The sequence below is a fragment of the Nuphar pumila genome, chromosome 8, assembly GCF_984573655.1.
Source record: "Nuphar pumila chromosome 8, dmNupPumi1.hap1.1, whole genome shotgun sequence".
In the NCBI taxonomy this organism is placed as follows: domain Eukaryota; kingdom Viridiplantae; phylum Streptophyta; class Magnoliopsida; order Nymphaeales; family Nymphaeaceae; genus Nuphar; species Nuphar pumila.
This window is the reverse complement of record NC_143256.1, coordinates 124,066,421-124,086,874: the sequence shown is the minus strand read 5'-3', so window position 1 is coordinate 124,086,874 and position 20,454 is coordinate 124,066,421. Positions and strand designations below refer to the sequence as shown.

The following is a 20,454-nucleotide window of genomic DNA, read 5'->3' as shown; positions in this document are numbered from 1 at the left end:
GGGAAGGCATGGGCAATGACTGGTCAGGACCGAGCTTGGGTCCAGATCTGTCACGACCATGGCCATTCCATGCGAAAAAAAGAAAAAGGGCTCTATTCGGTCCGAACTGGGACATGGCTGCAGTCATTCGCCTACAGTCGATGCCCAAAAGGTTGGGCGTTTGGGCTGCAGCTCATAACCAGTTTGAGGAGGTCATAGCTGCCCTCAAATACCAGTTGAACAACCCCAGGTTTGCTACCATAGCAGGGCAAAAGCCGAACTGTTTGACAACCAGACTGACAACGCTAAGGGGCACCCAAACGTGGGTCTCAAAAATGAGGAAGAAGAAAAAACAAAGGTGTGGCTACCCTACTGCAGACCAACCCATTTATGGTTAATATGATATACTGCATATACCCTTGAGGTTTCATGTCATTATCGACTATGGACCCTGTCATAAAATTATGATTGAGCGAGATAAACATGTTAGTAAATAATACTAGTTACTTTGCAAACGAATGCATTATGTTTTCTTTGGTGAAATATGTCTAGTATGTGTACCATCCTGTATGTGTACCATGATTTATGTACATCGTGAATATCTGATTTGATAAATTATGTTATTATTAAATATGTTATATGTATTAGCTTTGTGTATTCAGTGTGTATTCTGGTATAAACCTATCAGGATTTCATGAGCCTGATAATTTTTATAAGATTTCAGGTGAAGTATGATGTATACTTATGAAACAAATACAGGATGTTGCGGCGACGTCGAGAGACAAATTTTTTTTTTTGAGAGCTAAATTTTATTACACATTATTTTAAACAAGTAATGTTATCCACGCTTAAATTCAGTCTTATCATTATTGTGTATAATGGAACCTGCTTGAGGTTTTGAATATATGTTAAAAAGGTTTTCATTGATGATTTTAATAAGAAAAGAAAACATTTTAATTTTTACATATTTTACAAGTAACTAAAAATCTTAAAGCGCTGCCTTAATTCTAAATTGAATTTGAGATAGATCCATTACATAACAAAGATCTAAATTTAAATAGAAGCTCCAATAAAAACATCCTAAACTAAAACTAAATCTAAAGAGATCTCTTAAACCGAAACAGCATGCTGATCCACTGCAGCAGCAGCAGATGCCATACAAAAAGACATGCATATCTGGTTAGATCAGATTTAGTACAACGGCCACCCAAATGAACATGATCGGTTCAGATAGATGACAAAACCGAACTCGTTTATTAGAGGGTAAAGAGATTGGACTGGGTAGTTAACTGGGTTGGATTCATTTACAAATTTAAATCCGAAACTGAATATGACTACAAACCGAAATGTGATTCCGAATAAACCCAACTCTAATTGCATGTAAGTTTAGATCCGAGTGGGATAATCAGATCAGGGTTGGGTATGGGTTTTCTTAATCCAACTCTGAAGCTAACTCCGAACCTGATTAGGCTGAACCCTGTTAGACCGGACCCGAGTCTGACCCGTTTGCATTCCTTTGTATATTTCTATGAGAGAGACCCAAGATCCTGAAACGAGAAACTTGAGAGAGAGAGAGAGAGAGAGAGAGAGAGAGAGAGAGAGAGAGAGAGAGAGATGCTGGGGCTTTCTTACGGGGAGGTGTTCTTTCTAATCGGAGCAACTGCCGCCCTCATCGGTTAGAATTCAAAAACAATTGAAGCACCAATATTTTTCTGGCTTTCTTTCACATATTCAGATAGGTGGTTGTGCTTATTACCTAAATTTTGTTGGATTTTTTTTTCACGAATTCTTTTATGGTTGGCTCGATGCAGGGACGAATGATCTACCAATAATCGCTCGAACGGCCGGTAGGCTGGTTGGGAGGGCAATTGGGTATGTCCAATCTGCCCGTGGGCAGATTGAGAGTGTGTTGCAGCAATCCCAAGTTACCCAGGTTTCCTCCCCATATTCTTCTTAACCTTTTCTTTATATATATATATATATATATATATATATATATATATATATATATATATATATATATATATATATATATCCTGATGGAAAGTTATCATATTTTTCTTAACCTTTTTCCTTTCTTTTTGCTCTAAATTTTTCTTGTTGGGTGTTCATGATTTGGTGGTTTAGTGAGTATATTTTGCTATTCGCTTGTTCCTTTGATTTAGTGAAAGAATTTAGGCCTTTTATTTTAAGGAAAAGTTAATGATTCACCTGGGCTGTGTGTGTTTGTTTGTTTATGGTTCTATCTTGTGCAACAAAGTTCGTTTTTTTGAAGTAGAACGTTAGCCTCCTTGTGATCAAATCTGTATATTTTTATGATAATTTCCCTTTTTCAATCATGTGATATACTGGGTGTCGTAATCTTTTTATTATTCCTGATTGTTTTTTTAGTGGTATTCTAAAAAATTATGTTTTATCACAAGGAGAGACAAGTTTAGTGTTATTTCCTATTGATGGTGAAATTTACCTATAATTGAAGATAACGAGATTCATATTCTGATACTTTTCCTGTTCGCTCATTCCATCTCTGTGTCTTAATATTCACAATCGAACTGTGGACCTTCGACAAAAGCTGAGAAAACTGTTCTGGTGCAAGGAAGACGTTAGCCCGTTAACGGCTAATGATAGCCAGAGTAAAACTACCTGTAGCCAGTATGAAACAACGATTAACGCTGATGGTTAAATGAATACTTCTTTGTTATTGTTCCTTACGTCTAAATGATATCTTCCATTACCATCTTTCAAAATGAAGTGCGGAATCTCTATGCTATGTTCTCTTATAAAAGAAATGGCTTTTCTTAATACTTCTGAGAGACCGCGTTTGTTAATTTAGTGCTATAGGCTTTATAGGCATGGGATACTTGTCCAAATTTCGTTCAATCCTTTCATCCACCTGTTTTCAAGCAATGGAGAATAGAATTCACTACCACCCATTTACAGTCAACTGGTCACTTTCCTTCAAGAGGTAACAAATCCCCACATTTGATTTCTTGATACTATTCCATTGTTTTCTGTTTTTCTTCATGATCATCTTCATCAGCATTGACAAAGACCTCCAAAACAACATATTATGTCTTCGTAGATGAAATACCTGCAAGGAAAGGTTTGTAGGACAAAGTTAATGGATGTTGACTAATAAAAAATTTCATCTGATGCTTGGTGCATATGATTTTCTATTTCCTTCATCTGATAGTTCTAAATTACAAAGAATGACAGGATATTAAGGGGAAGGTACCTCATTCAGGAGCAAGTACCTGATTGGGTGTTTGAACATCTAGCGGTTCTCTCTAAGATCCAGCTTTCTTTTAGTATTAGAGAGTCATAGACTGTAACTTTTTGGCATGATGTTCCTGGAAATTATTTCTGTTGTTCCTTTATTATGAAAATTTCTCACGCAAGATTAGCAAGGCTCCTCCAGGCATGGCTCTGCATTTAAGGCATAGTACGAGACTTTCATAATAAGCAATGTCACATGTCTCGTTCTCAGGAATATCTTGTGATAAAATAAGGATTTCTATTTGGGGAAAATCTTGGGAAAATATCAGCTTATACAAAAATATAAAATATAACATATATAAAAATGTGAGTGTTTTTTTCAAATTAATATTTTGCTAAAAACATGATATTTATAAGGTAGACAATGTTTTTAAAATATTATGTTTTCAGCAATGTATCAGCCTTTGAACATGTTGTCAATATTTGTTACGTATTTTAACAGGTAAAAAGAATGATGGCGTTGAATAGAGTAGTGATAAAATGGTCTAAGAATAGAACCTAGAAAGCAAGTCTGCAGTGTTGTGCTGTTGCCTTTATAAAAGTAAAGGTGTTTTAGGAATTAACAAGAAACCAATTTCTTGGTAACAAAATCATTTCCCTATGAATTTTGCCAGTTATCTTGTTTCTCACAATAAATGATGTTCCTCTGCTTCCCCTGTGTTATCCTGCTCAAGGGTATACCTGCATAGTGCTTGTTAATGAAAGAAAAAAAATCCTTTTTCAAAGTAGGATTTTGTTTTTGTTGTGGAACTGGATATGGCGCCTCACCTCTGACAGAGGCTAAAAATCCCTCTTTTCTCCATTAAAGTTAGAATAAGGTTGGGTCTATGATCTCTATTTCTCTCTCCAATGTTTGTGGCATTCCCAGTAACAGTGTAAACACCCTTAATCCAAATAAAAGAAGTGTATAGATGCACACACTTTTTTTTCCGGCAAGATGTTAACTTATCCCTCTTAATTTGACCATTACCTGTTGAATGGATATTTTCTGAGCTACTTAGGCATGTTTTCTCTTTCTATGAGAACATTGATTATTGTCACCAATACGGTCACCTGTTTGTTGTCTTGCTCTTTATAAACTTACTGGTTTTCAGATTAGTATATTTCAGTCACTTCATTTCATGATTACCATTAGGCTGTTGCTTTCCTTTTGGAAAATTTTCTCTTCTGGTTTTCATTGTTTATTATGTGAAAAGTTTTGATATAGGCCTTTGATGATGGTGGTTAAAAGTAAAAATGCATGCATTGGCCTTTGATGATGGTGGATGAAAAATAAAATAAAAGGAATGCATTCAGTCGCAAGAAAAGAATGCTCAAAACTTTTTTGGGTGTATCCTCTAGGTTCACAAAGAACTTCAGGACACAATGGCTCAATTAGACGCAATACGTTATGAAATCCGAAGCATATCATTCATGAATCCTGGTCCACTGACAAGGAGACTAATGGATGGGGCAAATATTGGCCCAACCACTGGTACAACAAAGGAAGGTATGTTTTTCCTATGCTTGAAGTGTTAATTCTGAAGTTCTCATTTTTGCAGCTTGTATTTCATTTCTTGTATCATGATATTCATTTTGTCAGATTCTTTGTTATCTCCTCTTAGATTTTCTTAAAATGATAGATTGGTGAACACTACTCTCATGTTAGGTCTTTATTTTATTATGATGTTTAGCTAAGCATTGAAGCCTAGAAAAATGAGAGAAGAGATCTGTCACAGTTCATAACACAATGCACTAGAATAACCATGTTGAAATCTTGATCCCTTGTAAGTGAAAGGTTCTTAATGTACACATAATTGACTGTTTAGTTCATAAAGGTTCAATACTATCATTGACAATTTGCTCAAGTGAGACTAGAATCGAAGATTTTTCTCTGATTTTGATAGTTCATTAATGGAGATCCATGCAGGATAAGGGCATATTTGGTGAACATCAACTTTGTGCTCTGCTAATGATTGGTTACTAGCTTTTCAGTCCTATTGTTACATGTATGGCATCTGAGTAATTGTGTGAATGAAAATCATCATAGCAAAATGTTGCCTTCATTGTGTACGCATGTGTTAAATTATGTATTCATTTTTTGTATCTACATATACACCATGTCACATGGGTGCGGGTGCAGGGGTGCAGCAGGGCAAAAATGTAAATATATATATATATATATATAATTTTAAAGTTTTAACAGTTAACATTGTCATAATTTAACATTTAACATTGTCATAATATCATTCATCATGCATGCAATATATCAACCTAAATATCAATCAAATAAGTAAAGCAATTACATAAATCAACCTAAATATCAATCAAATAAGTAAAGCAGAAAAGAACTAAATTATATACCAAAAGTATATCCTATAATGTATATGACGATGAAGTAATGAATCTTAATAATTTTCTTCTTCATCATCAAATGCATCATTAGAAGGAATACTGGGCTCAGCTAAATCCATGTTTGTTATGTTGAAATCATGCTCTCCCTCGAAGTCAGAGTCTTCTGGGTTTACATCCCAAAACTTGGATGTTCTTTGGTTGTGTTACAAACTCAATTTGAAAATGTTAAATATAATACAAGTATATTTAAATGAAAAACTAAAAAATAATCAAATAACTGAGAGAGTAAATTAGTACCTGTATTCATCATTGGTTCGCGAAAGTAATCGAAGGTTTGAATGAACATATACTAAATCTTCTGCACGCTTGCTGGTGAGTTTGTTTCTCTTCATGTTGTGGATTTGAGAATATGTGCTCCAATTTCTTTCAAAACAAGATGAACTAGCAGACTGCGATAGCAATCTTAATGTAAGACGTTGGAGAAGAGGTGTTTCTGATCCAAATGTTGACCACCATGTGATATGATCTATATTATCCTCCTCTTTCGCGAATAATGTCGGTCCATATAATTTCGAAGATGAAAAATTTTCAAACTCTTGTGTGACTTGATGCAGAAGATATGCTTCTGGAAAAAGTCGTCATACACATATTTCTATGTCTTGATAGCTCTGGGTCTAAATTTGGAGGGACACGACCAATACCACCTGCTCGTCACTTATTTGCATAATATTTTGGATTAAGAGAATGTGTCATGCAATGCAAATGAGTGTTGCTCTTATCCCATCTTCTGACTAAAATTGAATGAATATGGTTAAAAAATTCTGAATCATCCAATGCAGGATTTTTTCTTCATTCTTGAAAACTATAACTTGTATTTTTTCAATCATATTATCCCACATTTCATAAAATCTATGAAGCATGGGCCCATCCTTATCAACTTCTCTTAACATTTCTCAAATAGGTTGCGTAAATTGAATGAAGTATATCACTCTGTCCCAAAACTCATCATCAAGAATGATTTTCTTAATTTCTTGAACCTTGATATCATCATCAACACCATAGAATGTTCAATTTTCATCAGTCACCATGTTAACCAAAACATTCTTCACTTTTTTAATCCTCTTCACCATCACAATGATGGACACAAAACATGTTTCAGCGATCTTCAACAATTTCAGGTCAGAATGCCTATTAAATATAGCATTAGCACGATGGTGGTTAACAACAAAATTCCTAATGCTTTTGACATTTTTTTCTAAATCTTCAATCCATGAACATAAAGCATATGCTTGTGAATTTTCTTCTTCTTTGGGGTTGCATATGCTCTTTAGGGCCAGATTTAAATTGTGTACTACACAGGGAGTCCAAAAAATATGAGGGTACTCACACTCCAAACTCAATGCTGCACTTTTACAAACTGGAGCGTTGTCTGTAATGATTTGTACCACTTTCTTATCATCCACTTCTTTTATGACTTCTATAAACAACCCCTTCAAATACTCTGCATTTTTATATTCCCCAAATGCATCAACTGCTTTTAAGAATATTGGGCCACTAAGTGAACAAGCAATGAAATTGATCAGTGGACGCCTTTGAATATCTGTTCATCCATCAGAAATAATAGAAACTCCATTTTGCTCCCATGAATATTTTTTAATCTCTAGCAACCTCTCCACATTTGCCTTCTCTTCTGCAAGAATTGTGGTTCGTATTTTTTCTGAGCTTGGAGGCACATAGCCACTCAAATTACAATTTGCTAAAGATGTTACTAAATCCTTTCAATAAGGATTTCTAGCTGCATTAAATGAGAGTGAACTAGAATAAAAACACCTCTCTACTTTTCTATCCATATTCTCCCTTCCATATGTATTGAATGATGCTTGTATCGTTCCTCTACCTCCTACATTGACTTTTCTTTTTTTTTCAGTATCTTCTTGGTGGCTTCCAAATGGCACACTAATTGCACAAGAATCACTCGTTGTCTTTCTCTTCTTATATTCTTCTTGTATTTTCTTGTATTGTCTTCGCATGCCTCGTCAACTTTTCTGCATCTTGAAATGTCATGTCCTGGTATCTTCAACAAATGAGCCTTTACTCTTGTGTAAGACCCAACAAAATCTCTTTCACAGAGCTTGCATCGAAATCTATTGTTTTCACCACCTCCTCCAGTTTTTGCAAGCTTATCTACGTGGACCCATAGTGGCCCTACATCATCACTCCCACTACAACTATCAACAAAACTAGGAGCAGAACTCACATATGGGGATGAAGATGACACGTCCTTTCCTTTTATCCGTCATTTTGTCCTGAAAACACACAAAAAATTATATTAAAATCAATTATGCAGACAATCAAGCTTTATAATATCGAGTCCAATGATGAGTTATGGAGCCTGATTCAGAGTTTTTGCCCTTACTGGGGGGTTTGGGGGCTTCTCCCCCGACGCGGGTCCCGCTGTGCGCTCAACGAGCGGGGGTCTAGGGGGGCAACGCCCCCCGAAAGAAATTTTTTCTTGGGAGGGGCTTGGCCCCTCCCCTAAAATCAGAGGGAGCAGGGTTGGGGGCTCGGCCCCTCCCCTGCTGACCCAACAAGAGAGCGAGAGGGAGCAGGGAGGGAGGCTCGACCCCTCCCTTGCCGACCCAACAATAGAGCAAGAGGGAGCAGGGGGGCCTCGGCCCCTCCCCTGCCGACCCAACAAGAGAGCGAGAGGGAGCAGGGGGGCTCGGCCCCTCCCTTGCCGACCCAACAAGAGAGTGAGAGGGTACCTGCGACGAGGGAGAGGAGGTGGCGTCGGGCTCCCCTGCGAGATGTGGGGAGGAGAGGAGGCGAGCGAGAGAGGAGCAGAGAGGATTAGGGCAATTTTTTTTTGCCCTAATCCTCTTTCGCAACCCCTTTTGATCGGGCATCAGGAAAAAAAATTACGTTAAAAAATGGACAAAAATGACCCTGAGTGTGTTGACCGCACCTAGTGTTGTGCTGACCGCACCGGGTGCCGCACCCGCGTCGCGTCAATGCGGGTGCGGCACCTGCTTTGCCGAGTCCCTGTGACTTAGCATATACATATATTAATATGTATACACATTAAATATGTATATGTGTATGTATTTTTTGTATTTCCTTTGGAATGTATTCTAGGTATTTTCATGTATTTCTCTTTTTTCTCTTTTATGTATTTTTTATTCTTAGTAGAAATGGTCATTAGGGGCATTTTTGTCCTTTTCTCCTAGTCGTTGGGCTAGTCCAATTAGCTGTTAGACTGTCCAACGGATGGCTCAACTAGCTGTTGGACTAGCCTAATGAGCTCCCTTGCTTCACTCTGTCTTTTGATATATATATATATTGTAGGTGCTTGCTGATAAAATGTAAAAGAAATAAGTTATATAATAATATTATTATTATATTATTATTATATAACTCTTTACATATTTTTTTACGTTTATTTTTTTTTCTTTTTGTCTATCTAGTTCTAGTTGAACTAGATAGTTAGGGTTTGGTCAAGTTCCGGTTGGAACTTGACCAACACTCTAGCTCCAACGGCTAGAGGGGAGAGCTCCTTATGAGCTCTCCTCCTCTCTCTCTTATAAATAGGGGTTGCATCCCCCATTGTAACATGTACCTCTTTTTAAGCATTCTATTTTATAAATAAATTCATTTTTCTTTTTGTGTTTTCTATATTTACCCTTTTACGGGTTTTGCTTGAAGTGTCTTTCTAGACACTTGTTTGGTTGATTCAAGTGCTTTGGTGGAATACCGCCATCTTCTTACATGGTATCAGAGCTACAAAATTGTTAGATCTTGGGGGAGCGCTCGCCTCGATTTTCGTGCCTCTTGTGCAAAGGTGTGTTATCACCTTATTCTTGCAAAAAGTGTTTCGTCACTTGGAAAGAAGTGTCTTATCACTTCTCTATCGGCTACAAAAGGGCTTCAACAACATTGTATTGTATTTCTTCCCCTTTTATATTCTTTTTCTTTTTCTTCCATCTTTTCTATTTCATCCCGTGTAAACGATGGATGACAATGATAAAGTCACCATCACACCCATGAAATTGAGTGATACAAACTATGTAATGTGAGCTTCAATCATGAAGCACCATATATGGGGAAAAGGTTTATGGGGAATTGTGAATGGTTCCGATTCGGAACCTAAGTTATCCCTTACCAAAAAAGAGGGTGATAAGGAAGTCCCGTTGTCGGAAGAGGAGAAAATCAAGGCTTTAGCCTCCTATGAAAAAAGGTGGAAAAAGTGGAGGATGGGACATGCTAAAATAATGTCATGACTTATTAATAGCGTTGACATTAAAAAGTGTTCTAGCCTTGTTAAGTTTGAACATGCCGATAAGGCATGAGAATACCTTAAAAATAGGTATTCCCTTAAAGATATTGCACATGTGTGCAATCTTCAATAAAAGGTTCGGACTATGACTTAAGGTGACAAATCCATTCGTGAATATTACAATGAGCTATCCGAACTCTGGGAAGAATTGTCTCTTTTAGATCCAAAATGGCATTTTGCTGAGGATATCGAGCTTCGCCAAAAGCAACTCGATATGGAACATTTTTACCAAATTTTAATTGGATTAAGGCCGGAATTTGAGGCCACCAAATCGGCCCTCTTTTATTGCGGAAAAAATCTCACTATTGTGGAAACTATTGAAAAATTGACAATGGAGAAAAATCGTCTCCGGAAGAGCACTCCAAAAACTGATGATGATTCCGTTCTAGCAGTATCTAGGTCAGGGAATCATACTCGCACTTATAGGCCACCTCATTTTGGGAGACGGAGTGGTGAGTTCGACAAAAGAAAAGTTATTTGCCACCACTGTCATGAACTAGGGCACTATAGGCCCCAATGTCCAAAACTAAAAAGGAGAGATGAAAATAGAGTTGCATTTGTTGAAATCGAGCCAAAAGATCAAGATGCACCTGTTTTAATGGCTAAACTGATGGAGATCCTTCAACCTCTTCTCAAATGGGTATCATCTTCAACTGAAGCCTCAACTTGAGCGACAATCGCATCTGTTTCCGATCCAGATAACTTTCCTTGGCTTTTAGATTTTGGTGCTTCATTTCATATGACCCCAAATGACAAATGCCTATCCGAATGTCTTAAAAACAACTCAAGTATATCAAAAGTCTTTACAGCAGATGAAACATCTCTTAAAATAAAAAGAATAGGATGTTTTGAAAGTTTTCAAAAGTCCAAAAGTTTTTATATTCCTGAAGTTAGATATATCCCAAAATTGAGTTTGAATCTCTTATCTGTTTCACAAATTTCTGATTATGGATTTTATATATCCTTCTCTTCTGATGGTTGTTGGATACATGATCACCAATCAGGGAAGATGATTGGGGAATGCCATAGAGAAGGACTATATTACATAGATTTTTTGAAATTGCCAAAGAATGTTTTTTGTCTAAATGTTCAGAAATTGGAAATAGAGTTATGGCACAAAAGACTTGGCTATCCTCATATGTTTAAAATCCAATACTTCCAAGTTTAAAAAAATTTTGCTTGTAAAGACTGCATTCTTGTAAAAATGAAAAGACTACCTTTTTCTAGTAAAACCTGTCTCTACAAAACCTCTTGAGTTAATACATTCGGATGTTTGAGGACCTGCACCAGTTATCTCTTAAGACAACTATGCATATTATGTTATCTTTGTTGATGACTTTTCTAGACAAACTTGGATTTATTTTCTTAAACATAAATCCGAAGTTTTTGTTCACTTTCAAATATTTCATAAAATGGTTATAAACAAATTTTAAAGTAATATCTCCATTTTTCGCACCGATTCAAGAGAAGAATTTATGTCCAGAGAATTTAAAAATTATCTTAGTCTATATGGCATTACTCATCAACGATCATGCCCACATACACTTCAACAAAATGGCCTCAAACAGGCACCAAAAGCCTAGTACGACAGATTTAGTCATGTTATGACTAATATTGGATTTCATTCTTGCTTGACTGACACTGCCTTGTTTATTGAGAAATCTGATGATCATTCTTTTTCTTTATGTGGATGATATAATCATCACTGAAGACGACAAACAGGGAGTTGACAATATCAAAACTCTTCTTAAAACTCATTTTGAAATGTCTGACTTAAGATTTTTGAGATATTTTTTAGGAATAGAAGTTACTTATTCTCCTCAGGGATATTTGATATCTCAATCTAAATTTGCTTCTGATATTGTTTTCAGGTCTGGCATTACAGATGATAAGAAGGTGGACACTCCTGAAGTGGTCAATGTTAAAATGAAAATTGATGATGAAGAGCGTCTTGATGATCCTACTCCGTTCAGATAGCTTGTTGGAGCACTCTTGTATCTTTTCATCACTCGGTCAAACATTGCACATGTCGTACACACAACTAGCCAGTTTCAACATGCTCCCACTTCTGTTTACATGGGAGCGATTTTAGGTATTATTAGATATTTAAAGAGTTCTCTTTCACGATGGCTCTTCTTGTCTGCTTCATCATCATTGGATTTAATTGCTTATACTGATGCTGATTGGGAAGGTGATCCTAATAATAGGCACTCAACCATTGGTTTTTGTATGTTTTTAGGTGAATGTCTCGTATCGTGTTGAAGTTGAATATAGAGTCATGACAACCACCACAATGGAGGTCATATGGCTTCGTCGACTACTTGCTAACATGGGAGTTGCAGCAACACACGCTTCACGAATGTGTTGTGACAACAAGAGTGCAATCTACATTGCAAGCAACCGGACGTTCCACGAACGCACCAAACACATTGAAATGGATTGTCACTATGTCAGAGAGGAATACTTGAATGAAATCATTGATCTGCCATATGTTACTACAGAATACCAATTAGCAGACTTCTTCACCAAACCTCTTGCAGCTCTTCGATTTGACTTTCTCTTAAATAAACTTTCGCTCATTGTACCGTAAGTTTGAGAGGGAGTGTTAAAATTTAAAAGAAATAAATTATATAATAATAATAATATTATTATTATATTATTATTATATAACTCTTGTACATATTTTTTTACATTTTTTATTTTTCTTTTTTCTTTTTTTGTTTTCTTCTTTTTGACTATCTAGTTCTAGTTGAACTAGATAGTTAGGGTTTGGTCAAGTTCTGGTTGGAACTTGACCAACACTCTAGCCGTTGGACTAGCTCCAACGGCTAGAGGGGAGAGCTCCTTATGAGCTCTCCTCCCTTCTCTCTTATAAATAGGGGGTGCATCCCCCATTGTAACACATACTTGTAAGGATGCTTTTTAAACATTCCATTTTATAAATAAATTCATTTTTCTTTTTGTGTTTTTCATATTTACCCTTTTACGGGTTTTGCTTGAAGTGTCTTTCTAGACACTTGTTTGGTTGATTCATGTGCTTTGGTGGAATACCACCATCTTCTTACACTTGCGGTATGTGCTTGATGGATTTTTTATGTTTTTTTTGTTTTATTTTTAAATTCTGACCATACAGATGTGATCCGTGTACTTGATTTTATAGGGATCAGCTCTTGAAGTGTTCGATTCCGACACATGGGTGGGTTTTTATAAGGTTAAAAAATCAACGGTTCAAAATCTTTCTTAACTTTTTAGCCTTCAAATATCATTTTTTCATCGAAAACATGTGCTCCAGGTGTGGATTCCTTATAAATCGACCATGCCCGACACATTTATTGGGTCGGAACTGCGAAAAAAACACCGGAAGAGCATAAAAACCCATCAAGCATGTATCACAAGCACCTAATGTTCAAGCACCTACACACTCTCTCTCTCTCTCTCTATATATATATATATATATATATATATATATATGGTTCTAACCCTACTTTGTTATGCTTCTCTTAAGCATTTTAACAGTAAAATATTTATTTTATGTGTGTTTTCCTGCCCCTTTAGTGGGTTTGATTGTGCTATCTATTGAGATCTTGTATTTGCCCATAGTGACTACTTTGTATTGCCTTAGAGGCTTTGTGTTTGTGCACTCATTTGTGTGTAACCCTAAGTGGGATTTGTATTGTGCATATCTTTTGCATTTGACAGAGCCTAGGGCTCTTGAGATTGTGGGATTGTGAACATCATTGGATCATGAGTTGCTGATTTGTATGCTCGTGAGTTCATGAATATGCAGAGCACGACCCTCCTCATCCACATTCTTGTTCTCTCTTCCACATTCTTTTCTTTTTATCATTCCTCTCTTTGTCATTGCCGACAAAGAAGTGGTTACAGTTGTTCCTATTAAATTAGATGGGAACTACAACATGTGGGTCACGATAGTTAAGAGGAGCTTAAAGGGAAAATAATTGTGGCAATATGTTGATGACTCCATGCCAGAACCTCAACCTATTCCCACTAAAACCACAGTGTAAGAAGATGAAATCATGAAACTACCAAGGAGGAAACTCTCAAAGACAATGAAAGAGAAAAGGCCTTAGTGGATTACAAGAAAGCACTCAAGGAATGGGAGGTTGGTGATGCCAAAGTCCTCACTTTTTATGGGAAGCATGAATTAAGAAACTTGCTTTAGTTGATGTATTATGTATACATCTTAATAAGATGATCTTGTTATATATATAGAAAGAGAGTAGAGGGTAGGTGCTTGCAATACGTGCTTGATGGGTTTTTAAGGTTTTTTTGTTTTATTTTTAAATTCTGACCGTACAGTTTTATGTACTTGATTTTATAGAGATCAGCTCTTGAAGTGTTTGATTCCCACACATGGGTGGATTTTTATAAGGTTAAAAAAATCAACGGTTCAAAATCTTTGTAATTTTTTTAGGCTCCAAATATCATTTTTTCATCGAAAACACATGATCCAGGTGTGGATTCCTCATAATTCAACCATGCCCAAAACATTTATGAGGTCGGAACTGCGGAAAAAACACCGAAAGAGCAGAAAAACTCATCAAGCACGTATCACAAACACTTAATGTTCAAGCACCTACGCTCTATTCTATATATATATATATATATATATATGATTCTTTATATATTCTAATTTCAAAAATGTTTCTTTGAATGCATGATTTTGTTTTTACAGCGTTTGACGGCATGTTATTTTTTTGTTTATTGCTTATTTTTGATTTGTATGCATGTTTGCTATTAATTTTTGCAGTTTGTTTATATATTTTGTGTATTTTGGTGTACCGACTAATTCGCCTAGTCCCCGACTAGTCCGCCTAGTCCCTGACTAGTCTTTTTAGGGGCTCACTGCCTAGGCCGCCTACTGCTTTTAACCATGTGCATGAATATTCTAAGTTATCAGTGAGGTGTATGGATCTCTTAGCATGTAAGCAATAAGAGCTTCAATTAATTAGTTTTTCTGGAAAAGCTCTAGCTATTGGTGTTATATGTGATCCATTAACAAAATAATCATTTGGTACTAGTGTGTTTCTTTTCTATTATTCATCATTTATTCGCTGTTATTACTTTATAGGCCTTAACAACACGCAGAGGACTGATGAGGATGAAAGTGCCGAGTCTCGTGTTTCAGAGGTTTGTGGCTTACAGTGGTTATTTCTTTTGATTCTTTTAGTTTGTATTTTGATCATGTCCTCACAGTAAAGGATATTGAATTGCCATATCTGTTCAACTCTCAACTCCTAAACCCAGCTGACAAACTTTTTGGAGAAAAGACCTATAAATTCTCATCCACGCTTGTTCCAGGCTGCAAACGCTTCGGCCATGAACTTCACTAGCATGCAGTCACAGGCAACAGCATATGCACGCATTGCAGAGTCTATAAGCCAAGACCATGTCAAGGGAAATACAGAGAAGCTTAACGATGAAGGCTTACTAATTATTCTTCCTGTTTCTGCTGAGAGCACAGGGCTTCTGCCTAACAGTAAAGGTATTTCATTTAGGCTATCACATTTACTGCAGTTGTAGGATGTTCTTGTACTGGAGTTTTCATGAGATTGGGTTTGGTGTTCCAGACATTGACAATGAAGGACGCTTTCAGAGGTGGAAAGCCATGTGGAGATACCACTGTCTGATCCATGGCTCTCCAAGCTTGGAAAGCGCACACACACACACACACACACACACACATATATATATATATATATATATATATATATATATATATATATATATATGGTTTTATCTAACATTAAACTAAATGTGACCATATAAAAATGATTAAAATATCCTTAAAAAATGGTACTAATGATACTTTTAGAAATGCATGACTACTTTTTGGGCATTACTGGTCTTTTGAACTTGAAGGAAATTGAAAAGTTAAATACCTTTTTCAAAAAAGTTACTTTATGAATCCATCAAAAATTTCTTTTTCACCTGGAAGAGTAATTACATATTTTTAAAAATGCCACTTTCTAAGAGTATTTTAGTCATTTTAACATGATTGAATTTATCTAATGTTAAGTACAACTAGTTTAATGTTAGATTATATATATATATATATAGGAAAAATATAAAGTGGTTCGGCACCACCCATAATATGGTAGTACCATCTACCAACTGCTAGTTTTGGTTTCAGAAAAGCAACAATCCAGCATGGCCTTACAAAATCCAGCGTGGACGCAGAGAAGTCCAGCCTGGATGGCCTTTATGGCTTGACTTGTTTTGGAAAACATCCATTCACTTTAAGGGCACGATTGGTTGCATCTCATGGGATTTGGAATCACATGAGATTTAGAAACTGAATTTCACTTGAACAATACCTTAAAATCAATCAAACATAAAACCTTTTTTTGGCATAGAAATTTAAAAGTAAGCCTCATAAAAAGTGAATTGACACATAACCCAAAAAATGAGATTTAAAAAGTGGATCTCATTTGTGTCAGATTCACTTTCTCATGAGGTCTATCGAAAAAGCAACAAAACGAGTTAAAACGGATCATTTGTTTTCGATGAAAAAAATGATATTTGGAGCCTCAAAAATTTACAAATATTTTAGACTGTTGATTTTTCAAACGTTATAAAAACCCACCCATGTATCGGAATCGAATACTTCAAGAGCTGATCCCTATAAAATCAAGTATATAGATCACTCAGAATTTTAAAATAAAATGAAAAAAAAACTGAAAAACAAGATTTTTGTTTTGTTTTTGCGCTGGCCATCCATCAACCGCAAAGGGCAGCCAGCATGATCAAGTAGGTGCTCAATCCCCTATTGATCTAGCAGCTACACTCTACTATATATATATATATATATATATATATATATATATATATATATATATATATATATATATATATATGGAGCTTAGATAATCTTTCTCTTGGAGAGCCATGGATTGGACAGTGGTATTTCCACATGGCTGTTAATATTTGGTGCTATTGAAGTCATGGAATTATGAACTATTATGCTGAAAATGATAGGTTTTAGATTTCTTTTTATGGATGTGATCTAAGTTTTGTTTAGTGGGAAATGAGTTTTGAATCATTTGATTCCAATACATAAGCAGGTTTTTTAAGAGCTTCTAAAATTAACAGACCACAATGCACTAAAATTTCATCAATCAAAAAATCATATTTTTGGATTGAAATAACGTGCTCCAAAGATTGGTCCTTGGCAAACAAACCATCCTGAACACATCTGTGTGGTCAGATTGAGTTTGATAAAGCTTGAATCTATGATTTGTAGTTCACTAGTTTCATATAATTCTGCCCTTTAATAGCACCAATATATATATATATATATATATATATATATATATAGAGAGAGAGAGAGAGAGAGAGAGAGAGAGAGAGAGGTGATAGTTGCTAACCACTTTTTTTAGCTAATCGGACTTTCAGAGGGGTTTTCCATATTTTCCTTAAATCCGATTGTACAATCTGCATGCTTGATTTTATAATAATCGACTCTTGGATCATCTAGTTCCCTATACACAGGTAGTTTTTATAAGGTTTAAAAAATCTATGGTCTAAGACTTTTCTAAATATTGAAGACTTAACAAATCAAGTTTTCATTGAAAAACAGTGTTGTTTTCTAGTGAATCGACCATGCCAAACACATCTGTATGATCAGATTAAGTAATACATGAGAAAAACCCTTTGAAAGCCCAGTTAACTAAAAAAGTGGTTAGCAGATACCACCTTCTCGTGTATATATATATATATATATATATATATATATATATATATATATATAAAGTGAATTTTACTGAAACCTTGGCCCTGTTAGTAGCAATGAGCAAGAGTTGATTGTGGCAGAAAAAGAGTAACAAAGGCCACATGGAACAGCATGCTGGAAGCTGCACGGTGACCTGTTCTTTGTTGAAGAGCAAATTTTAAGGAAATTTTTAAAAAATGCATCTAAACATTGGGCGATAACAAAAACACATCTGAGTTTTCAATATTGTTAAAAAACACACCTAAACTTTTTTATAGCTAATTAAAAAAACACTGTTTACTTCTATCAAAGTTGCCACTAAACTTGTCACATATGCTGTAATATCATAACTTAGGTGTGTTCTTTTTTATTGTCGCCAAAACTTTAGCTGGGTTCTGAATTTTTTTTTTCAAAAAGAAAAGAGGGTAAGGCAGTGACTTTATCCTATTAACTCAACTTGAGTTAATGATAAACCAAGTTAAATTGACGGAAATTCTTCTTTAGTTAACGGAGCACAAATATAGGTGTATTTTCAGCAATGTCAAAAAATTAGGTGTTTTTTTTCTTTTATCACCAAAACTTTAGGTGCACTTCTGAAAAAAAATCAATTTTAGAAGATACAATTAAGAAAAGAAATTCATTTTGTGTTACTTGGAAATCATTCTAATATGCAGCTCCCTGCTACAGGTGGTGCTGCCACAGGATCCGATATTGTTTTGGAAGCAATTCTAGAAGCAGATGTGGCTCACAATGCGAAGCAGTTCTTTGGGCAAGCCTCTAATCTTGATCCAAATCAACAGTGATTCTTGAATTTGAATTTCTTTAAGCTTTTGATCTCAAATTTGAGGATCTGAGTTGGCATAGGGCGTGCTGATGTGGCATGGACTGCATCCTGAGATCCGAGGCTTTCAAACAAGGGATCTCAAATCAAGGATCTGAGATCCCTGGCATAAAGGCGATAACGGCTAGATCCTCCAATTTGAGAATGGAGCGGGAGGGGGAGGGGTCCGTTCTCATATCCTTAGGTCTCAAATCTGAGGATTTTCCTCGGGTTTGAGATCCAAGGCTTGATGTATCTTGGGCGTGAGCCCCCAAATGTATGTACGCTTACATATATTAAGTTATTTAGGATGTCAATGGATCGGATTTTATGTGATATCTGACTGAATTCGACTGTTTAGTAGGACTTGGTAAGCCAAAACTATATCCGACTGATTGGAGTCCGAACCTGAATCCAAATCTGTGTAACCAATGTCCTCTTAGTTGGATTTAGTATTGGCCACATCCGACCCAAATCTGAACGGTTTACATCCCTAATTATATGCCACCTAACTTATTGGTCAGGGTTGGGATTGGTTTGTAAGATCACTTGCAGACCTAGGTTTTTCACCCTTAGAGGGTATAATTTTTCACGAGAACTGAATAGATGCTGAAGGGTTGCTACCCTTCCCTTTACCAGCCTACTTTTGAGGGATTTTCGGACCTTTCCCATTTTTAGAACCACCTTAATGTCCCAAACCTGATCAATTTGGCCTACCAAAGCATCAAGCTGGACCAACACAAGTGGGTCTCATGAACTTATCTAACAAGAGGCAAACCTTAATTGAACCTTCCCTTGGTTTGGGTATTTCTAAACTTGATCATGATCTGATTCAGGTCCAGTTCCTTTTTATGTGTATCCATCACGAAAAAAGAAAAAAAAAAGTTTGCCTGCCAACAATGACACCCTTGCAATTCACTAGGGGGGCGCATGACTCCCTGTCTAGGTTATGATAGAATACCTTGCTTAGGACAAACAGGATAGTGGTCCTGTCCAGGAGACACTGTTCGGTATGTCCTGGCCAGATATATTTTTTTTAAATGGTCTTGTCTTTGCTGTTCCAACAGATCGGTACAAAAAAAAATCCTGCTATCCTCAAAATTTGGCATATTTTTGCAAATACCAAAAAATATATCAAAAATTTTTGCATATCCTAAATCATTAATTTGAGACTTATTTGGGACTATTTTACCTTTTACATTTAATTTATATCAGACCTCTTGACCTTCACATCAATATATTGTGAATCTCTAAAAGATAAATCTGGATATTTGTATGATATTTTTACTGATCTCTTGCATTAAACCTCTTAACCTTTGCATCAATTTTCTAATATTTTCACAAATATCTTGTGAACTTCCTCAAGACTAAAATTTAACTAAGGAAATTCATATAATATTTGTGCAAACCTCTTCACTTTTGCATAAATGTTTTGCAAATCTCTTCAAAACTAAAATCTAATTAAGGAGATTTGACCTCCAAACTTTTACACAAATATCTTATGAACTTTTACAAAATTAAAATCACAATTGTGTAGATCTCTTGACCTTTGTGAACCTTTGAAAAACTAAAATGCAATTAATGAGATTCACATCATATTTGCACAAACCTCCTATCCTTTGCATAAATATCTTGCAAATGCGTGAACCTCTAAAATTAAAATTGCAAACTGATAATATTCACATGAATTTTTTTGTACCTCTTAACATTTACAAAAGTACCTTGCGAACCATTAAAAAAGTTAAAAATGATATTACATGATATTTATGCGAACCTGCTGACAATTGCATATGAGAATCGTTGAGTAAATACCAAAACATATTGTTAAGTGTCTTTTCACCTATTGTAACCAATCTCACTACATATACATTTCTTGTCAGGTGTTTGTAAGATACTTGTGTTAAAGTTACGAGGTTCATACAAATATCATGTGAATCTATTTAATTAGATTTTTTGATGGTTCACAAGATATTTGTAAAA

At 35.7% G+C, this 20,454-nt stretch overlaps 1 protein-coding gene across 3 annotated transcripts; it reads left to right on the top strand.

Annotated features, from left to right (window-relative positions):
• Nucleotides 1-1,560: 1,560 nt before the first annotated feature.
• LOC149830579 (uncharacterized) lies at nucleotides 1,561-18,806 on the top strand. 3 transcript variants are annotated; one of them, XM_090015860.1, is made up of 6 exons: nucleotides 1,561-1,654; nucleotides 1,791-1,912; nucleotides 4,597-4,744; nucleotides 15,015-15,073; nucleotides 15,245-15,428; nucleotides 18,342-18,806. In XM_090015860.1, exons 1-6 carry the CDS (start codon nucleotides 1,594-1,596, stop codon nucleotides 18,455-18,457), a joined length of 690 nt encoding a protein of 229 aa, XP_089871986.1. In that variant the 5' UTR covers nucleotides 1,561-1,593; the 3' UTR covers nucleotides 18,458-18,806. The 3 variants fall into 3 exon arrangements, with proteins under 3 accessions (XP_089871986.1, XP_089871985.1, XP_089871987.1); XM_090015859.1 differs by having other exon boundaries at nucleotides 15,191-15,428; XM_090015861.1 differs by lacking the exon at nucleotides 18,342-18,806 and having other exon boundaries at nucleotides 15,191-15,485.
• Nucleotides 18,807-20,454: the final 1,648 nt, after the last annotated feature.

Excerpts from the sequence above, each read along its gene's own strand:
- LOC149830579 (XM_090015859.1), top strand. The coding sequence starts at position 1,594 with ATGCTGGGGCTTTCTTACGGGGAGGTGTTCTTTCTAATCGGAGCAACT. Across the intron at positions 4,745-15,014 it reads CACTGGTACAACAAAGGAAG|GCCTTAACAACACGCAGAGG; the intron begins GTATGTTTTTCC and ends ATTACTTTATAG. Across the intron at positions 15,074-15,190 it reads CCGAGTCTCGTGTTTCAGAG|CTGACAAACTTTTTGGAGAA; the intron begins GTTTGTGGCTTA and ends TCCTAAACCCAG.